General features: G+C 57.0%; 1 protein-coding gene across 3 annotated transcripts in view; it reads right to left on the minus strand.

The window, feature by feature from the left end:
- Positions 1–10231: 10231 nt before the first annotated feature.
- KIF13B (kinesin family member 13B) overlaps positions 10232–21037 on the minus strand; it is a 217554-nt gene continuing 206748 nt past the window's right edge. For 2 of the 3 annotated variants that reach the window (XM_059697578.1, XM_059697576.1), the window contains 2 exons: positions 17597–18593; positions 10232–14393 (listed from right to left, as the gene is read on the minus strand). In XM_059697578.1, the coding sequence (XP_059553561.1) occupies positions 14104–14393; positions 17597–18593 (1287 nt within the window). In that variant the 3' untranslated portion in view covers positions 10232–14103. The remainder of the gene's footprint in view (positions 14394–17596; positions 18594–21037) is intronic. The other variant, XM_059697577.1, reaches the window with a different exon arrangement.

Below are 21037 nucleotides of genomic sequence, written 5' to 3' on the forward strand. Positions count from 1 at the left end.
ATGTCTCTGCCCCGCCCCCCCCCCCTTTTTTTTACAGAAAACCACCAGAGTATTTTTCCCCAGTGAGTCTCACAGATTCTTAGGCAATAATTGTCTTGTTGGTGATCTGTGCTTGGCAGCACGTCCACCGAGTAGCTCTGACCCTCTGCTGTGTGTTGGTTTTCTGTGTTACTCTTGCCTGTGATTTAAGTCTCATGTCATTTTGTTGTTGTTGTATTAGTGACGTTTCACTACTGCATTCGTCAGGGCTGCGCTGAGCTCAGCCAGATCCACGGATAGCTTTACTGAGCCGGCTCTGTCAGGATTTCCCACATGGACGCCGGGCATGTTGGCCAGTTCCTCCTGGTGGTGTCCTGGTGGGTGTCGGGGTGCTGCAGGAGTGGCTTGCGGGTGGAATTACGCATGTGATACATTCCTTGCTGTGTGCTCGCTAAATAGCAGGGATGCTTTCTCAGGATTTGGGGATCGGTTGTCAGTCATATTGAATTTGGCAAACTGAGCTGCATGCCCTGAAACCCTTTACTGTCCCTTCATTTCCAGGGTCTAATTTATGTCACCTCGTCAGGCTTGAGTTACCTCGGGGGAAGGTACTGCACCTCAGGAGAACGGAAGGTCTTCCTGGGAGGCAGCCATGCCCGGCCAGGTGTCCAGGGAGGGCCTCCCAGGCGGGGCATGCAGGGCAGGGCCCTTCTCTGTGCTGCGCGCTCCTTGCAAGGAGAGATTTCCTTACCGCTCTCGGGGGAACTGGGAGGTGGGAAAGGCTTTCTAGTCATCGAGCCTAGGAAGCCATTTGCCGGATACTGAAGCTCCTCGTGCAGCAGGTTGTGCTGGGAAAGGCTGTCTCAGTTCTCTCTCCAGCTGAGGCCGAGGTTGGCTCACTGACCTCTGGGCACAGCTTCGTTCATGTCTGTGCACATTCAAAAGCTAGAGAACTGAGAAGTTTCCACATCCGCATCTTTCCTCTTTCTTGGTGGGGAAGAGAAGTAGCAGCAAAAAGAAAGCGAAGGGCCTGAGAAACCCAGTTTCCGGTAACATTGGTTTTCTTTTGTGAGAAGAAGGGAAGGAGCGGAGAAGAGAGGGAAAATCCCCTTCTCACCGCGGCCCTCGGGCCCAGACTGCATGTCCCTGGACTCCTTCCGTCACTCCTCCTGGAACTAACTCCAGCTGATGCCACTGAAGTGAGAGCTGCCTGGCACGTTTCACACCAGAGTTTACACACGTTTCACACCTCGTCTCATTAGCCAGCTCCCTGAGAACAAGGGGAAGGAGTCCTCTGCGGGCGCTTTGCCTTTCTCTCCCAACACGTCACTCTGACTTGGCAAGTTCTTGGATCAGTTTGCCCACTGTTGTCCCCTCCGGTGGGTGTCTGTGCCCACGGCATTGCCTGCGTGGGGCAGCAGCCAAGGGCACAGTCACCACCTGCCACGCGCTGGCCGAGCAGGGCCTGTGCACACAGCTCGGCACGCTTCGTGCATCTTGGGATGCCGGCTGCATTTCCATTCTCTCCCTTTAAAATAAAAGTGGCTGTACAGCCATAATTAACTCTCAAATCCACATTGGTGTGCTGTGATCAAACGAAGGTTTGCCTGAATCCTTTCAACTTGTAACCATGGTAATTGAGGGGGTGGCACAGAATGAGTATATAGAAATATGATGACAATTGTTCTGAATGACTGAGTGTCCTCCTGACTGTAATTAGCTGCCTTAGCGAGATGTGGATTGGCATGGTCATAATTAAAAGGGTTTCTGTCCTCCGTGCGATTGAAAGTGGCAGCTCCCCCACCCTGTTCCCTTCAGCACGATGCTCCCCAGAACATTGGGAACCGCAGCTCAGTAAACGAAGTAATGACAGGGTGTCTGTGTCCTCTCTGAAGTGAGAGAGAAGGATTTAGAGATATTTCAGCTTCAAAATGGAAGCCTTTGGACATGGTTCCCCATTTGATTCTAAGTCTCTGAAACCTGCCCCTCGCATCAGTCCCAGCCTGCCCACGGCCGTTCGTCGGAATCCCAATTGAGTCAGCCATCGACGGGCCCTCCGGTCCCTCCGTCCCGCTTGCCAGCGTCTGCTGCTGCCCTGGCCCCAGCCATTTATTGCTTCACTGGCCCCCTAGGATTTTAAAAATGTCCTTGTGACTTGATACTTCCATTGCCGTCTCCATCAGAAAGTCATTATCAAATAGGCATTCACATGAGCTAAATAGGGTTTTCCTCATTGGATCACATGACACAGACACATACGGAGCTAACATACATGGGCTTTCAACAGCTGTGAGGCATGAATGGAATCCTGATCTGTGCGATGTCCCGAAGTTACTGGAGCAAAAGGACATGCATGAGTTCCACCAGGCGTCCCCCGTCGCGCTTGCACAGGTTAACCAAGCGCTGTCAGCGGCCTGCGGCCCATCGCGTGGTCCTGACGCTGCACACAGTCCCCTGCCCGACGCTGCCCACTGTTCACACCCGAGCCTCCCCCTGGCCGGGAGCTGCAGGTCGCTACCCAGCCTTTCTCTAGAGTCTGCTTCCTTTGGCCTCTCCCTCACCGGCAGAGTCTACTCAGTGTATGATCAAGAGCAAGTCCACACAAAAGCCCCTTGATAAGCTGCGTCATCCCAGCAGGGCGGAGCCTGCCTGGCCAGCACACTAAACAGACCAGCTCTTGCTTTTGTTCACATGTTGCTGCTCATCCTCATACAGGCTTTCCCCCTCTGCACATACCAGAAGGAATCCTAACCCAGTGCTGGTTACTCCGGTTTCATGAAATGCTGAGGTTGGCCGCAACCCAGACCCCCCCCCACACACACACAGCATTTGGAAAAAAGTTCTGCCTTTGGGGTTTTAAAATTTTTGTTCCCTTCGAAATACCTAAAGTCACATGTATAGTTGGGCTAGATCAGGAAAAGCAATGCCATACAAGGTTTTTACTCATTGCTTCTCCCCTGTGAGATCTAAACATGGCTGTCAACCCCACCCGACACACAGCACGTGTGAAGTCACTGAGACTTTTCAGTGGGATCTTGTCCATCTTCCACAGTTGGGAAGATGGTGGGTATATCACCCCAAAAAGTATCCCATCCCTCCTCTCATTTCCCAGCTCCTGAAAGATAACTCGCTATTAGATTACAAGAAACTAGAGTAGAGATGCTGCCTTCTAGATGGAAACGCTAGCAGAGACATGCAGCCCCCGGAGCCCTGGGCGCCCCTGGCGACAGCAGCATTTCCTGGGCGCGCATGTGCCGGGCACAGCGTGAGGGCTTCCGCTGCTCACTGAGCCTCGGGCCCTGCCCTGTGCCGGACCCCTTCGTGGAGTCCAGTCCAGGAAAATCTCCGGGCGTTTCCTCCATCTTAGTAGGTGGTATCAGGGAGTGTGCTGCAGTGCTCTGCATCAGTCCCTGCCTTTGACCTGTTCCATTTTCTCATGGGACAGCTCTGGGCAGTCCTCCCGCACCACGGCTTCGGCATCCTTCTGTGCACTTGGTTCCCTCGGACTCCAGACTGTGTCGCCCGATGATCTAGACACCGAGCAGGGCAGCAGGAGCGCAGAGCCTTGGGCTGTGCGTCTCCAGGGCGGGGTGGAGGTGTTGCCTGTCACTGGGAGGAATGTCACAGCTGTCTTAGAGCCCCAGTTCCAAGGGGCTGGGGTTCTCGAGCTCTCCTGGGGGTAGCTCCGGTTAAGTGATGCAAGGAAATATTGATCTCTCACACCACCCCGTTTTCTCTGCTCAACTCTTCTCGCGTTTCGGAGAGCCTGGCACCTGTCGGCAGCCTGCTTGTTTAACGGGGTCTTGCTGAGCCGTTCCACCTCATTCTGCCGTCCCCTTGGTCACCGTCCAGAGGGCCTGGGCCAGTGCTTGTGTGGACTGGAGGCCCTGCAATCCCAGTGTCCCCATGTCCGCCCGCCCCTGGCTCCCTGGGGTCCTCGTGAGCTTGAGTGGCCTGCAAAGCCGCACCCAGCGAAGGGGCGGGCCGCCCAGGGTCTGTGCGGTGGTTCGGCGACTGTTTTCAGGGACATGGCGCCAAGCTCACTGAGGACTCCCTAACTGAGAGTCCGTGTTCCCCCCGCCTCCCTCCCCAACTCTTTTCCTCTCTCAGTCTTTCTCCAGGGCTGCTCTGTCTCTTCTGATCTGCTCTGTCCTAGGCGTCCATTAAGCCCAAGAGCAAGGCCCCAGGGGAGTGGCCTGTGTGAGGTCCCCAGGTCCCCAGGTCAGCTCGGGGGCTGATGGTCCCTGTAACAGGGACCTTGTTTCTTTGGTTGTCAACACAAGGGGAGGAAGGCAGCCACACCTGCCATTTAGGTATCAATCCAGATTGGCATCTTTGGTGGCATTTGGGCACCACTGACATGTTGGTGAGACACTGACTCCTCCCTCCGAAGGAGCACATGGCTCACCAGCCGGACAGACCCAGAACCAGGCTTCCGTTAGCTTCTGCTGCTTCCATCACTTCCAGGCCCAGCTTCGGCCCCAGTCCTGTTTTCTGGCTTCCTGGGAGCACAGCAGCCTCGCCCACTTTGTTTGCTTTACTGGAACCAGGAGCCTGGCGTAAGCTAGTGAGGGTCGGTTTCCCACTCGGTCACACACTGAAGCTGTTCAGCTGGAAGCAGGGCCTTAGTGCCAAATAGCGTGCACAGCAGCCACCCTGGTGACGTGACACTCCACTGGCTTTCATGCTAGGGCCCTGGAGGGTGGGCGGCTCAGACATGAGAGGGCATGGACGAGGGCGAGCGTGCAGCTGTTGGTTATCTGCCGTGAAACCACACCCCAGTCTGTTAGTGAACCCCTTAGCGCCGCGTCTGAAAGGGGCTCCGCGAACCAAAACCAAAGTTCCCGGCCGCGGGCTCTTCGCTGTTCGCTGGTTTTGCAAAACACTCCTCTCGGAAGGGCCTCTTCTTTCCTGGTCTTCTTTCTTCCCCTTGACAGAGAGCACGTCCGTGCAGCCCGCACCTCCCCCAGCCCCGCAGCCCGGCGCTGGGCTGCAGAACTCCGAGAGAAAGAAAGGCCTCGCCGGGCCCAGCCCAGACTCCCCCAGGCTGCCAGGCGGACGCCGTCCCTGCCAGATGCCAAGAACATCCCCGTTGCCTCCCCTGGAAGAGCCCACAGCCTTCTCTGACTCCCCACGGGCTCCCCTCCGTTCCTTGGCCACGGCCACGGTATGCGGTACCTTCTGAGCATGAAGGTCTCTGATTTAAGTGCCTAAGCAAGTTACGGACCTCTGGGACCTGCCGGAGGGTCTCGGTGCCCCGCCCCGCCCTCCCCACCTGCACTTCGTCCTCCAGGGAAGGCGCGGTGGCTGCTGTCTAGGGTCCCAGCCTCTGCAGGCAGAACAGCTGCAAGGGCCGCGTGGCGCACCCCATCGGGCGGGCCTGTCACTCCCGTGCTGCTGCTTCAGGGTGTTTCTGTCGATGGGGTCATGGTCTTGGTTCAGAGCGAATGTTGGGGGCCTGCTTAGCAAGGTCTGTAGCTACTGAGTGAAGAAGGTGGGGGAGCAGCAGCTGTCTGTCAGAGTCACGTGGTGATGGCTCCAGACACGATGACTCATTTGCCGCCATTGGGACTGGGACCCTGGCGCCCCATCCTCTCCTCCTAGACTCGAGGTTCAGAAGAGCCGCGCACGGGGCTCGGGGAGGACTGCACCTGCGGGAAGGGGATCAGAAGCGCGGCTTGAAAGTGAGTGTGAGATTCTGTGTTTGCTTCTTTTCTCAGTCTGACCTGCACCCGGGCCTGTATTCCTCGGTGGGCGCACGGGATTGTCCTGTGACCCCTGGCTGCTCACACTGGGCACTAAGCAACGCTCACATGGCTTGTTGGTGTGTTAGAAGGTTTTGCAAACTGGAACAATCCATAGCCAGACACTTTGTTTTCATTAATAATCCAACATTTTTGTTCAGACAATATAACATCCCAACCCCTGGGCATCACTTCACACGCAGGGGACCCTTTGCCCGAGGGATTCTCCCGCGTCGGGTGGAGGAGGGCGGCCGATGGATGAAAGTGATGAACGGGGGATGTTGCCTCGGTGACGTGGCAGTAAGGCCTTCCTGGAGGCCACCAGCCTGGATGCCAGTCGCCGCCCCTCAGCTCTCCGGATGCTATTTTTACAGGTTCTACTGAGTGCTTGTCAATTACCCGGGTTGTAATTGAGAGAGAGATGAATGTAGGGAGAGTGCAGCGAGCGGGGGAACAACAGAGCAATGCAATTAGAGGCAGGAAGAGGCCCGGGTTCCTTCCACTTAACTGGCCTTGAACTCTGCAGCGAGCCGGGTGCTGGGGAGTGGTTCCTGGCGGAGTGATGTGCAAGCCGTCGTACCGGCACTGTAGGTGGGAAGTAGCTGGCACCGCGCATGAGAGATGGAAAGCGAGCTTGGCCTCCAATGTGACCCGACACCACAGGCCAGACCCTTGGGCTGCCTGGGAGTCCTTAGCATCCACCAAATACTCGCGTGTCTGCAGGGCTGTCCGAGCCTCCCGCCGGGGGGGCCGGGGGGGCTCTCCTGTGTCTGAGTCTATGTTTCCCTCTGGCGTCCCAGTCTGTCCCCCACCTGTGCACCATGTGTCCCTGAGGGCGTCGCACCTGTGTCTGAGTCTGCTGTAAGGTGTTCAGTCTACCTCAAGGGGTCACCATGGTCAGCTTCTCCCATAGCCGTCCTCCCCACATGGCCACACACACTGGAATGTATATGTGCCGGGCTCTGCCTTCCCCATCAGTAACCTCCTGTCCCCATCTCTCCTGTAATCACCACAAACTCCTAGTGCAAATTGGATGCTGCTTTAAATGTGAAAACAATTGTTCAAAAGCTATAAAACCTGAATGAAAGCTAAAGCTGAATTTATAAGCCTTGTTGCATATGAGCCAAAAGTGCAAAAAGCTCTATATAATGAACTAACCTGCCACTCGTATAAATATAAATATATATAAATATATTAAAATCAGACTGTTCTACAAAATTGTGTATTTGTATTTTTGTGTACGTACAATTTTCTGCTAAGCAGAAGGAGGATGTAGTATAGGATGCTGTGAGAAGAGATTTGGTTTCATCCTATTTCTTTGTTACTTATTTTTGTTAACATCAGATGCCTGTCTTCGTCTTCTATGTGTATGACACCATCTGGGAAGCTGCAGTATCCCTCTCCCTTAGTCCAGAGTCCATTAGAGAAGGACAGCTAGGCTCTAGAGAGCTGCCAGGCCGCACTCGGGTAAGTGGACAGAGCCCGGCGCGTGCTGCCCGTGGGGCTGGGGTGGGACCGAGGGCCGGCAGGGCCTGGGGAAGCGAAATCCCACTTCTAGAGATCAGCTTCCAGAACAAGAGATTTCAGATCTGTTTACCAAATTCTCCCGCTCACCCAGAGGAGCAGGGGGCACAGGGCCTCTTAGAAGGGGGTCTGCCTGGCTGTGGTGCCAGCTCATTGGCCGCCCCTGGACCCCTGTCCCTCTGAGTAGTTGCTGCCTTTTTCAGATCAAGTTACCGAAATGCCTCCCTTCTGCTGAGCTGCTGGCGCTTCACCACCCAGCCCTCCAGCAGGTTCCCCGAGCATCTCAGAACCCCCTTTCCCGGTGCTAACACACAAGGCGGGGAAAGTGGCTGCCGGTCACGGCCAGAAAGCCCCTTGGGGAGGCCAGGCTGGGAGACGAGCTCCAGGTGCCCAGGGCAGCCAGCCTTTCCTCAGGAAGGAGGCCCACAGCCCTGGGCCGCTGATCCCGCTGCCCACACCTCAGCCCCACGCGGTCCCCCGATGTGAGCCTTCTCCAGGGAGCGCGATACTGCACCTTCACCTGTGGGACTCATATTTCTAACAGTGTGTGATGACTGTAGCAGAAGCCCTTGTTTCTAGATGTAAATGGTCCAAGGAACAAGTGCTCTATTGTATTAATTAAAATAGTTCAATGAGTCCTGTATCATTGTATCTCCTATTCTGGATTAGTGCCTTTTGGACAGTAGACTGTTCTGTAATTAAAATGTAGTATATACTGCTTTTTTGTACAGTTTTTGTTTTAATAAAACTTTTTTTTAATTTGTGTTTATTTTAGTATTGTACCTATTAGAGAATAAAATGTATAACTGAACAAGACTGGCTGGGATTTCTTTGGGAGAGGAGCGGCCGGCACCAACAAGGGTGGGAGCGGTCTGTCTGCTTTAGAAAAGGATTGGTGCCCCCAGCGACCTGAGGACCGTGAAGGGGTTAAGGTGACAAACTACCTGGTCGAGGGAAAGCCCCTGGGTCCTTCCACCTCTGACTCCAGCCAATGCTTTGATTCCTGTCTGCCTGTCCCCCATCGCCCCTCACCCAGCTTCCCAACCAGACCACCAGCCTTCCCGCCATCTGCCACCTCCATCCGGAAGCCCCAGCTCCTAGCAGTTCCTCCGCCTTTCACAGATCGCACTGAGCAGTGTCAGCTGCACCCTCCGCTCCTGCCAGGATCCAGCGCCTCTTTGCTGGGGCTTCCCCTTCAGCGGCAAAGAGCAAACAGAATGAACCTGAGGCTTTGTTTTTAGCGCTTATTTAAAGGTGCCCAATGGTTGGTATCCAATGTTTAAGCAGGACTCGAGGACAGTGTCCAAGCTCTCCCCTCGCCCAAAGACAATCAATTTACTTCCCCCTCAGAGAAAACCTGACGTAAACCGTCCGTTTCCTCACTATACATAACTAGAAAAGACTATGCAAAAATTTCAGCCGCCCCAAACCCAATTAAATTGCCAGGTGGAAGTGGGCAGGTGGGGAGGGGCAGTACTGGTGACACTCATCCCTGTTCCGGCCAGAATTGCTCCTCCGGGTTCTGTCCTTTGGTCCCCCTGGGAACTGTCCCCTCCCATCGCCCTCGTGCCTTCATCTCCTCCCAGTCCTACACGTCCCTAGAGGTGACCTCCTCAGTCCCGGTGTCTCTGGGGCCCAACTGGGGCATCATGCCCTGTGGATCCGCCCGACTGTGGGCGCCTCGGGACAGACTTGCCCGCACTGTGCACCTAAGACCCGCCAGGGCAGGTGTGCCGCTGTTCACGGAGTGATTTGGTGAGTGAGCGAAATAAATGTGACAAATCCCCTAGCATCCGTTCTGGGTCTGAGCGACCGTAAAGCCCCGTAGCCTGATGCAGACAAAGGAGACCTCATTGAGTTGCAAGAGAGTCAGTAGCAGCTCGGAAAATAAGATTTATCCTAGGAGCTAGATCAATTCTGCATTCAGACTCCTGCCTCGGAGCAGCACAGCTCCTGGCGGCCAAGTTCCTGTCATTCTTTGGCAGTGCTTATCTCTGAGAACTCTTGGGCACTTATGAATACAAACAAGTCCCGCTGAGATGTGCTCTGACTGATGGCCACCTCCAATCAGCCCTCCAAGTGGCTGCAGCGCACGAAGGCCGAGTAAGGCACCGACGCAGGAAAGGACGCAGGAAAGGACGCAGCTCTGCGCAGGGCCACCAGCAAGTCTGTGTCCCTCCCTGGTGCCGGGCTGAGCCCGTGACCCCCAGTGGGCCTTGAGGTGGCCTCAGAGGAGGCCAGCTCACCCTCCCAGATCCGAGGGACTGGGCTGATGTCCCCAGAGCTGCTGGGAACCCGCACTGTCTACAGTTGGGTGCCAGGACTTGAGAATGTTGGCCTCGTGGGCAAACAGGCCCCAACAACCAACATCGGGCTCCACAGCCTGTGGGAGGAGGACCAGCCCAGACAGCGTCCACAGCCAAAACCCTCCTCCCTCCCAAACACCTTGTGGCAGGACCTTCAAGGTAACCCACCTGTGCGGCAGTGGCAAGGAGCCTCTACTCCTCGGCTGGGGGTCTGGCATGGGGCCAGTTCCACAGATCCAGGCAGGCGTGTCCTGAGGGCTGGACATCCCTGCTCCAGAGAAGTGACCTCTCCCCACCTCTCCACTCCCAGGCCAGCTGTCCCCGTCAGCCCAGAAGCTCCGATTACCTTGGGTCTAAGGCCAACAGAAAGTTTCTATTGGTTCTTGGCTCCTGTAAGAAGTCTCAACCTAAGACTGTTCACGGAACCACCTGGGCCTCCCTGGTCCTTTAATCCACATGACAGAGAGCACAGGGGCCAGGGAGGTGAGCAGGGACTGGGGAGCTGAGCTGGGGACTGGCTGCTTCCCTGGACCTCCCCCTTCAGGCTACATGTGAAAAGCCAATCTTAACCACTCAGAACCCGACAGCCCGTTGCCTGTGGAACAGTCTAGAAGGAGCCCAAACACCCCCAAATCAGGGTCGGGGAGGGAAAAGCAATAGGACTGACCTCAGACTTAGGCATGAAATCATTTAATTTTATTTAGAAGCAGCTGATCCTATGGTGGAAAGGCATGTATGGTACAAAATTACAGAGGCTTAGTTCATTATACAATACAAACCATCACGTCTTTACAATTTATTATAGAGTCTTTGGGTTTTCTTAAACTTCCATTTCATGTGTAACAAATCAATGTACTCTCCCATCAAATCCCTTCTTTACATGTGAGCCCATCATATTCACAGAAGTCCACACACAGAGAGGGCCCAAGACTCTCCCAACGGAAGCTGCCGACAGCTGGGCAGAAGGCACGATGGGCTTGGAGGAGGGAAAAAGGCATGTGGGGACCGTCAAGTCAGTGTCTTGGGCATAAAATAGAGGCTGCACCGGGTCCCCACAATAAGGCACGACAGGCAGCCTGAGGCGGCCCTGGGGGCTGAAGGCACTGTGAGAGGGGCGGCCCAGGGCAGGCCTCGGCCAGGAAAATAAACACCCATGGACTTCGGTCAGTTTCGCAAACGGGACTTTAAGGCGGGAGGAGGAAACGTAAGGAGGTGGGGCATCGGAACACCGTGAAGCCTTTCGGACTCTTCGAGGCTTCCATTCACAGCTCGCTCACTCTCTAGACACGCAGGCCCCTCATGGCTGGCCCCAGTCACACTACTAGCTGTTTTCTTGCCCTCCTGCCCCCTCTGGCCAGGCTGGGCATCAGGACAGCCGCCGCCCCCACTGTCCTCGGTCCCCGAGGGATGAGGGCTGGCAGTGCAGAGGGGAGCAGAGGCCAGGAAGGTCCCCACAGTGTCTGCCTGGGGTATTCGTGTGGCACCCACAGCCTCGTAGGGCCACGCTGACACATCCTTACCTGGCCCCAGCTTCCCCTCCTGCTGTCACACTAAATCCCAGCACCAGGGACCTGCTAGGAATTGCGTCTCAAACCCTGATGCTGACGCTGTTTAAAGTTAGGCCTGCTTATTAGTAAGGCGAGAAAGAAGCCGGACGAAGGCGCTCCTCGGGCTCTGGTCCTCACACCACCCTCAGGCCCACACCTTCAGCCCGATGCCCGCTGGGCCGTGGGGACGGTCTGGGTTATGGTGTTAGTGGCACCTAGTGCACACACTGTCAGTCACAAGCCACCTCAGTCTGCACTGAGGCACAAGAGTGAGACCGAGTCTGGGGGGGCAGGCCTCCTCACCACGCACTGCAAGCCACCAGGAGGTGGACAGCGATGGTGCCCACACCCGATGGCGCTCCCTGCACAAGCCATTGGCGCACTGGCCCTGCAGGGACCAAGACTCCAAACCCTGCCCCATGAGGCCTCAGCATGGCCCCAAGCAGGACATGCTGGTTTCTGACAGCAATGGGTAGCCAGGGGGCCAGCGAGCCCACCCCCCGCACCAAGGCACCACGGGACGTCTCCTAGCATGGCCAGGACGTCCCCACACGGGGGCTCTAACCCGCGGCCAGCTGATCGCTGGGACGCGCTCTCCCCTAGGAGGCGCCTGCCTTCCACGTGGGCCCCAGCCCTCGCCCCACCAACACCCAGAGCTGTGAACCCAGCCAGCTCTGGTCAGCTGCTCAGTGTCCCCGCGCTTCATCCAGGGCCAGGCCAGGGAACCCCGCAGGCCGCAAGGAAACTGCCTCCGGGAGGGTGGAGTTGGGGGCAGGAGACTGGGTTTGGGAGAAAGGGACGGTCCCGAATCTCCTCGGGCGACAGGCTGACCTGACTGGACCACTCAAGGCTCTTCCACTGTTACAGCTTCAGCCAACAAACCCCACCGAGCCGGCAATTCCACTACGTCTCTCCCGTTTTAATTAAACCGAACGAGAGAGAGCAGGGCGCCCCTCACCCCGCGGACCTTCCCAGGCGGCTGGGGAAGGTGGCTGCTCCGTATTCCAGAGCCCATGGGCCCCAGCCAGCACTCGGCCCAGTAGGTGAGGCTCACCAACGCCCACACCTTCCATTCCCAGCGTCTCCCCCAGCGAGCTGGGTGCCAGCGGCGGTTGGCCCACAAGCGGTGGTCTCCGCCCAGGGAAAGGGAGGGGGTGCTGGCACCTCCATCAGTGGCCAGGGGCCCAGCTGCAGGCGGGAGGGCGAGCCCGCAGGCCAGCGGCGCCCCGTGGGGAGGAGGCTGGGAAGGCCCCGCGGCCCCGTGCCCTCGTGTCTGGCTGCCGGGACCAGAGAAACAGAGACACCTACCTCCCAGGCCAGGGTGCCGAGGGGACAGCACAGGACGCCGAGGGCAGCTGCCGCGGGTCCTGGTGAAAAGTTTACCGAGCGGAGCGTGGGGTTAAATGAGTAAAACCTGGGCCAGCCGGGCGGGGCCAAGGTGATGGCGGCGGGCAGTCTGCTTCCCGGACAGCGAGAGCCCAGGTGGGGTCAGGAGCTGGAGCTTCTGTAAACGGAAGTCACCGAACTTTCCCTGCTTCAGCCTGGTCCCTGCGAGACGGTCCCTTCGGCGCCCGGACTAGGAATATGGGCTGAAATAAAGCTCCATGAGGGGCGGGCGGTGGCCCCCGGGCCCCTGCTGGGCCGCGTGGCGGGGGCCGCTCTGGGCGCCCCAGGTCTGCGGGGCCGGCGGAGCCAGGGTGAGCGGGCGGCCTGAGCCCAGCCGCTCCCGCAGGTTCCCGGGCGGCGGCCCGCGGGGAGGGTGGAGGCTGAGCGTCTCCACGCGGAGCTGTAAGGGCTCCTCAGCCCCCAGCCGCTTCCACGTGAGGTCTGAGCGCGCAGCCGCGGGCGTCCCGGCGGGGCTCTGAGCAGCCCACCCGGGCAGGAAGCCGGGCACTTCTCAGGGGGGCTTCAAATCCCTAGAAAACGGGGTTTTTTAAATACAGGCTTTCTGGGTGTTGTTTTTAGAGTCTGCACGTGAAGCAGACGGCCGGGAGTGCCGTGTCAAACCCGACCCGAGGCCTGTGAGCCGTCCGCACTGGGGCCAGCACTGGTCGCGGGGCTCCCCCTCCGAGGACCAGGCCTGCGGCTCTGCCACGGGGACGGAGCAGCGCCCCCCGAAGGCCCAGGCTGGCAGGCAGGCAGGGAGTGGGGTAGAGAACTGCCACGAAGTTAAACTGGTCCAGGGACCTTCCCAGAAACCAGAATCGCACCAAATGCGGTGGGGGTGCCTCTGGCTGGCGCTGTCGCCGAGGCAGCAGCACGCAGTTCTCCGGGTCCGGTCCGGAGTAAGACCACTGTGTGTCTTTGTCAGCGGAACGTGAGGAGGGGCCGACACGCGGGGCAGGCCCCGGACACGCGCACCTGGGCCGTCGATTGTGATTCGCGAATCATTTCGGATTTTGAAAAATAAATATAAATAAATATACTCCAGACACTCTGTTAAGGGAATAAGTGGAAAAGAGAAAACTTCCCAGGTGTAAAGATGCTAAAACACCCACAGAGGAGACCAAGAAACCCTGTGGGCGTCTCGGGGTCGCCGGGGACCTGGGCCCAGAAGCGCAGGAGGCGACCAGGCACCTCGGGTGGTACTTGGTGCGGGGATGTCTGCGGGGGTGGGGGGTGGTGGTGGGGGGACCAGGAGGGGGGAGGCCCTGCCTCTGCAGAGGGAAAGGCACTAGTTATTCTTTAAGTTAAGAGGTTAATGGTGTTGCCAGAACAGAAAAACAGCAGCAGCCCCAGGTGGGGAGAGCCCGCGACCAGGGGACCGAGGGCGGCCCCTCCCCACAAGCCAGGGCCACTCTGGGCACTAGAACCTCCCACCGCCACCCCGAGGACGGCCCCCTCCTCCTCCTCCGTCTGAGTCCTGGGAGAAACGGAGGCCACCGGCCCTGCATCGTGGGAAAAGCCTTCACTGCCTGCTCCCCGGGGAAGGGTGTGAGGTGAGGCGGCCTCGGCTCCAGCTCCCGGCGGGCTGTCCGCGCTGTCAGAGTCCACGGCGCGGGCTCAGCTGGCCCAGGACTTGCGGTCCTCGGGGTTCCTGGGGCTCCTGTCCACCCGCAGCCCCTCGGTGCCCTCGGCCTTGGCCAAAGCCGCCGTCAGGGAGGCCAGGTTGGTGGCGGAGCCGGAGAGGGTGCTGCTCCGGCGGGGTTCGGGGGCGCCCTGCAGCCGGAGCCCCGCGCTGCGCCGCCGGGCCGCGCCCACCGCCCTGCGCACGCGGGCCGGCCGCACCAGCAGCCCGTAGCCAGGGCTGCACTTGAAGTACTGCTTCCCCCCGATGGAGCCGTCGTTCTTACCTGAGGGAGAGGAAGAGAAGATGGAGAAATGGCTCCGCACAGCGCAGCCCTGCGGCCCACCATCTAGCACAGTGGTTCTCAACCTTCCTAATGCCGCGACCCTTTACTACAGTTCCTCATGTTGTGGTGACCCCCAACCATAAAATTATTTTCGTTGCTACTTCATAACTGTAATTTTGCTTCTGTTATGAATCGTAATGTAAATATCTGATATGCAGGATGTATTTTCATTGTTACAAATTGAACATAATTAAAGCATAGTGATTAATCACAAAAACAATATGAAATTATGTGTTTTCTGATGGTCTTAGGCGACCCCTGTGAAAGGGTTGTTCCACCCCCAAAGGGGTCGCGACCCACAGGTTGAGAACCACTGACACAAGTGCTCTCGGTCAGCTGATGTGCTAACCCAGAGCCTGCGCTACCCCACCTCACTCCGGGAACAGACTGTTTTCAATCTAGATGGAATATGTAGAATTTTTCCTCAAACTATAGATGAGTAAAAATGCTTTGAGGTGAAGGGGGAGAACACAGCAGGGGCTGGGGGTGGGGGTGGGGCTGGGGGTGGACTGAACAAAGCGACCAGCCTGACCCCCAATGTCAATACCCCATGGTGATGGATGGGTGGGTGGGAAACACCATCTTTGTAGCAAAATCGATCACGAATTTTCTGCACTCACTGTCTGCACAACCTAACCCACCTTCTCTCTTTACCACCCCTCAGCGCCACCACCGACTCCCCAGGCCCACAAGGATCACCTCCCACTCTGGCCACTGTCGCCACTGGGCTCCTGGGTCACACTCCCACCTCCCTTCTCACTGGCTCCTCCCCGGCTCTCCCCCCTGCACACTGATGCCTCTGAGCTGTGCCTCCAGACCCAGAGTGGCCCCTCTGACATCTGGTCTCCACTGGACGGCCAACCAGCACCTCCAGCTCCACCTGCCCAACAGAACTCTGGTTCCCCTGCCCTGCGGCCGCCCTGCTCTCAGGCTCTTCCACGGGCATGACCCTGGCCTCGGGCCACACTCAGGTGTTTCCTGGCTCCTTTCTGCCCTGACATTCTACCACCCTCAGTCCTGAGGTTTCCTGACTCCACCATGCATCCCGGCCTGGACACCTGCACAGCCTCCTATGTGGCTTTCCTGTTCCTGCTCTTTATCCCAAGCCTATTCTCCTAAGAAAGGCGTCTTTTTAAACCTTAAATTCCTTACCCTTCGTGAACTGGCCACCCCACCACTCCAGTCTCCTGGGCCGGTCTTTGGCTGCCCCTCAAATGCCGCGAGCTGGTTCCTGTGCGGAGCTTGTGCCTGCGGTGCCTTTGGCCTGTCGCTGCTCCCCAACCTCCTCCTTTGCATCACTCATGCCTTCGCTCCCCTCAGGATTATTAAAATGTCCCACTCCCACCACCCTCCACCTGCTTAGCCCATTTTATTTTCTTCACAGCACTGATGGTAATCATCAGATTTTATTGACTTGTTTGTTTGATAATTATCTGCCTCTGAAAGAAAAGTCCGGTGAAACCAGGGACTTTGTTCTGCTCAGAATCCAGGACAGTAGGTGCATAATATTTATTTGTGGGATGAATTCATCTATTTGCTAATCGCCCTTTAATTCTTAATTTAATTGCAAATACAAACTTCTTTCCCAATTCCCGTTTGCATTTAAGCAGAAATGGAATTTAAAAAATATTCCAGCCTGTGCTACAATAATCTTCTAGGACCACTTCCAAGTTATGATATTCTTTGCCAAAATCAAAGACAATGAGTGACTTCATAGCTGAGCTGAGGGGCCCAGAGACAGAGTCAGTGTGGGGCAGGCCTGGGTGTCACAGAGCAAAGCACCCCAACTCTCCCTCTGCCCGAACCTCCCCCCCACCAGAGCTTTCTCTTCTCCACTCATCAGCCCCACCCACAGGCCACGCCCCTCTCTCCCAAACCCATCACAGCGGTGCCCAGCCCTTACCCAGGGAAGGGGCTGCCCAACCTGGACCACTGCACTGCTAGGGGCGGGAGCAGAGACCAGCCTGGCTGTCCCCGAAGTGTTAGACACAGTTAATGCCGGGATCTCCTCGAGAGAAATGGAGATGGGTGTCCACACAAAACTCCAACACGAATATTCCCGGCAGGACTGTTCACACAAAAACAAAAAGTGGAAACAACCCAAATGTCTATCAACCCACAAGTGATGAAAACGCAGGCCATCCCAACAAGGGGATGCTGTTCGGCCCAGAAAGGAGTGACCCCTCCAGCGGGTGAGCCTGGGAACCGCTGTTCAGTGAGAGCAGCAGACACAGAAGCCCACATTCTGTGGGCTCCCACTTCCATGAAGTCAAGACTTAAACCTTTTGTATGTAGGAAGTAGATGAATGGTTTCCTAGGGTGGGGGGTGGGGGGTGTCTTGATAGACATGCAGCTTTTTGGGGGTGATGAACCTATTCTAAAATTAAATGGAAATGGGTGCACAACTTGGTAAGTATACTAAGAACCACTGAACTGTACACTGCAAACAAGTGGATCTGATGGGGTATAAACTGTCTCACAACAGACGTTTTAACAAAAACCCAAAGAACAAACTGTGTCCTTAAGTCCGGCCTGTGTTTCCACGAGCGAGGACCCGCCGCTGCGAGCTGGGCCGGTCTGGCCGGCAGCGGACCTTCCATCACCCTGTCACCTGGTCCAGCTGTGGGCCCAGGAGCGAGACCCACTGGGTCCACGGGGCCCGGGAGTGTGACCTGAGCCAGGACGGCAGGTGCGGCTACTGTTACAGTTCAGCTGCAAGTGCTTCTGTGACTAACGAAATCATGGCATTTAAATTCATTACCACGTTTATAGTAGCTTTCAATCAATGTCTTGGGTTTTTGAGAAACTCTAATAAAAAGAGAACCTGACTCTTAAAATGCTTTGGGAAAGCTTATCTAGGAAAAAATGCCTCATTTTAAAAAGTGGTGACTCCAGGAGCTAAGAAGTCAAATGATGTGCTAAGGGCACACAGACAGCTTCTGGCAGGGCAGGGGCAGTGGCAGGGCAGGGGTAGGGGAAGGGTAGGGTAGGGGCAGGGCAGGGACAGGGGAGGGGAGAGGAGGGAAGGGGGGCAGAGGAGGGGAGGGGCAGGGACAAGGGGAGGGGAGGGGCAGGGGCAGGGCAGGGCAGACAAGGCTGTTCAGTGCCCCTGTGCTCCGGACATCCTGACAAGCAGCACTCACCTGAGGGTAAGTCGAGCTCCACTCCGACCCACGTACCCTCCTGGAAGTCGGTGGGCCCAATGTATCTCACGACGCCCCCTTTGTTGGCGCCCACGGTGACATATTCTCCCTCGCGGAGCCACTCTGGGACTTCACTGGCTTCCTCAGAATCGGAGGACACTTCCAGCTTCTCCGGGGTCTGACCTCCAGAGCTGCCATCGCCAGGCCCTCCCGCGGCCGGTGGGTCCTCCTCGCTGGGGCAGCCGGGGTCCCCGCCCAGCATGCGCGTGAAGGACTTCAGCTCCGAGGTCCGCACCTTGCGGATTCTGAACGGGGAGGCTGGGGCAGGTGACTGGGACAGGAGGTCAGGCGCCAGCTGTGGTTTGGAGACCGCCGGCTCTGCGCTGGTGGCTGGCCGGGCCTGGTCCCTGAGTCCTCCTAGCGGCTTGGTGGCGGGGGAACCGTCGCCCCCGCTCTGCGGGCTGGGAGACTCCTGGGGGGCGGAAGGGGGCAGAGGAGCTGGCGAAGTGCCTGCTTCATGCTGCTGCTCTGAGGACGCTGCTCCCTGGGCGGGGGCCCCACTGTCACCGTCACTCCCTGGAGTCTGCGCTGCTGGGACAGGTGGTGACAGAAGGCGGGTCTGTCCCTCCGGAGAGGCAGGGAGGGCGCTGTCAGCTCCGGGAGCAGCACTCGGAAACAGGGGCTCGGTCTCCGGGCCGGCCCGGCAGGGGACAGGAGGGGGCGAGCCGGGCGTCTGCCCACCCCCCTGGGCCGCAGCATCCAGGCCAGGGGCCAAGGCCTCCGACAGCGTAGCGGTGGAGACACTGTGAGAGAAGTACCCGCTGGAGGCCTCGCTCACGGGGCTGGGTGGCCCGTCCTGCACTTCGGGGACCTGGGTGTTGGTGGCCGCGCACTGCGGCGAAGGCACCTCAGTGGGTTTGTCGTGGGTCTTCACCGCGGGGGCAGTCGGCACTGTCACGTCGGGGGCCACACTCACCCCCGTGCTCTCTCGGGGAGCCTGAAGCAGGAAAGGGGAAGTGTATCTGGTTAGAAGTCAAGGTTAGCCGAGCACCTCCACAGGGCTGAGGCGGGCTGCTAGGTCAGTGGGAGCCTCCCAGTGCTGATGGAGAAAGGGGGGTGCTGCGGGGTGGGGGGCAGCCTGGCTGCAGCATCAGTTCCACCCCTCATCTCCTGTGACCCGAGGGCCCTGCTGTGCTCTGAACAAGCTGAGAGCCCAGCGAACACCCTGGGGCCAGCCCCACCACCTCCTCACCTTCTAGATCGGGATTCTGAGGTACCTGTGATCCTGTGATTTATAATAAATATGTATTTGGTCTTCGCCCCCATTTCTGGCACAGAGCTCTTTCTAAAACCCTTAGCATTTTCTAAGGGACAAGAGCAGCCGTGGGCAAACTACGGCCTGCGGGCCGGATCTGGCCCGTTTGAAATGAATAAAACTAAAAAAAAAAAAGACCGTACCCTTTTATGTAATGATGTTTACTTTGAATTTATATTAGTTCACACCAACACTCCATCCATGCTTTTGTTCCGGCCCTCCGGTCCAGTTTAAGACCCACTGTGGCCCTCGAGTCAAAAAGTTCGCCCACCCCTGGGCTAGAGGGACATAGGTGTCTTGATATTCAGAACCAGCCCCTTCCAACAACTCCTGAATCTATGTTAATAAAGTGACTTTTAGGAATCCCCTGAGGATGGGGGCTGGTTGCCAGGGGAACCAAGCATGCTTAGAGGGTTGCAACTTCTGATTTCTGGGGAGCAGAAAGGGGCTGGAGGCTGAATCAATGGCCAGTTACCAATGGCTAGTGATTTAATCACCCATCCCTCTGTAATGAAACCTCCATAAAAACCCAAAAGGACCGTGTTGGCGAGTGTCTGGGATGGTGAGCACAGGGAGGTGTGAGGTGTGTTGTGCTCAGAGAGTGTGGAAGCTTTGCACCCTTCCCATCCCTGTCCTCCGCTTCTCTTCCATCTGGCTATTCCCGAGTTATGTCCTTTATAATAAACTGGTAACCAGTGAGTAAAACGTTTCTCTGAATTCTGTGGGCAGCTCTAGCTAATTAATCAAACCCAAGAAGGGGTCCTGGGAACCTCGATTTACAGCTTGACAGTCAGAAGTGCGGCTGACAACCTGGACTCGAGACTGGAGCGGAAGTGGAGGGCCGCCCTGTGGGACTGAGGCCTTAGCCTGGGGGTCTGACGCCATCAGATGGAGCTGACTCCTGAGACACCCAGCTGGTGTGGTCAACGACACATATGGGGCTGCCCCGGGGGATCGGTGTGGTACAAGGCAGTCACGGCCTCACCACAGAGCGTGGCACACAGTAGGTGCACACCAAAATCTCCATCCCCTCTTTCCCCCAGCGGGCGTCCCCCGCCTCCCTGAACCCAGGCGAAGAACTCTGCTCCTGTGGAAACAGAAGCCCTGGCGCCGACTTCCCAATGCGTCAGAATCACCAGAGGCCAGAAGAACCCTTTTCCTGCAAAGTCAAACTGACGATGTCACTGAAGGACCTGAAAGGCTTCAGCTTAGCTTCACCAGCTGGGGTCCCAGGAAGGGGCCCCAGGGCCTGCTCTGGCTGAAAGGAGTGGAGGTAGCCAGAGGCTGCCTGTAGGTGCGCCTCTCCCTGAGCGTCCCCACCCCCCAGAGGCCGCCTTTCAGGCTGCTGCCCAAGGCTGGTCCCATGTCACAGTCAGGAGGCCCTCGGATCCCAGGAGACAGCAGCCAGGCAGCAGCCAGCCCCCAGAGGAGCGTGGAGCCTGAGGACAGAGCCGGAGGCGGCCTCTCCCTCTCACACCGAGTCCCTCTGGCGTGAGGACAGCCACTGCTCACCTGAACTCCGCTGTTTCTGAGGGGCCCGCAGGGTGTTTTCGGGGATAGCTTAAGTCACCTGAAGAAGGTGGCAGATTATCTTTCTATTCCCAGTTCACAATGACAGGGAAAGGAGACAGCAGGAACGGGGATGGGGTCGGGGCGGTGGAGAGGGTGCCGCTCACAAAAAAGAAATATGTTTTCCAATATTTACGGAAAGATTATTTATCTTACAGGAATGGCCATTTTCCATTTGAAATACAGGATTTATTTGAACGGGGAAACAGCTGAGATCTATAAGTCTCTTACAGTCACTTGGCTTAACTCAGCAGTTTGATAAATCACGCGTTTCCACGTGGCTCGTCATTTATATTCCTGTCTCCAGAGGCCCTCCTTTCCCCACAAGGCACACTCTCGGGTACGAAATTAACGGCACCTCCTGAGATTAACAGCCCATTTTTGTGATGGATCTCTAGGCTGCAAAATTTACTAAATCCGATAGATCAATAACTGTCACCAGCATAAATACTCTAAAAGATTAGGCAATCCTTCAATCACTTTTCTTTTGCAACTTATACATGTTTTATTTATCCTTTTCTCTTTTATTTTTAACATCACTGGCCAGGTAGGGAAGA

This window comes from Myotis daubentonii, chromosome 5 (assembly GCF_963259705.1).
Source record: "Myotis daubentonii chromosome 5, mMyoDau2.1, whole genome shotgun sequence".
Classification (NCBI taxonomy): Eukaryota; Metazoa; Chordata; class Mammalia; order Chiroptera; family Vespertilionidae; genus Myotis; species Myotis daubentonii.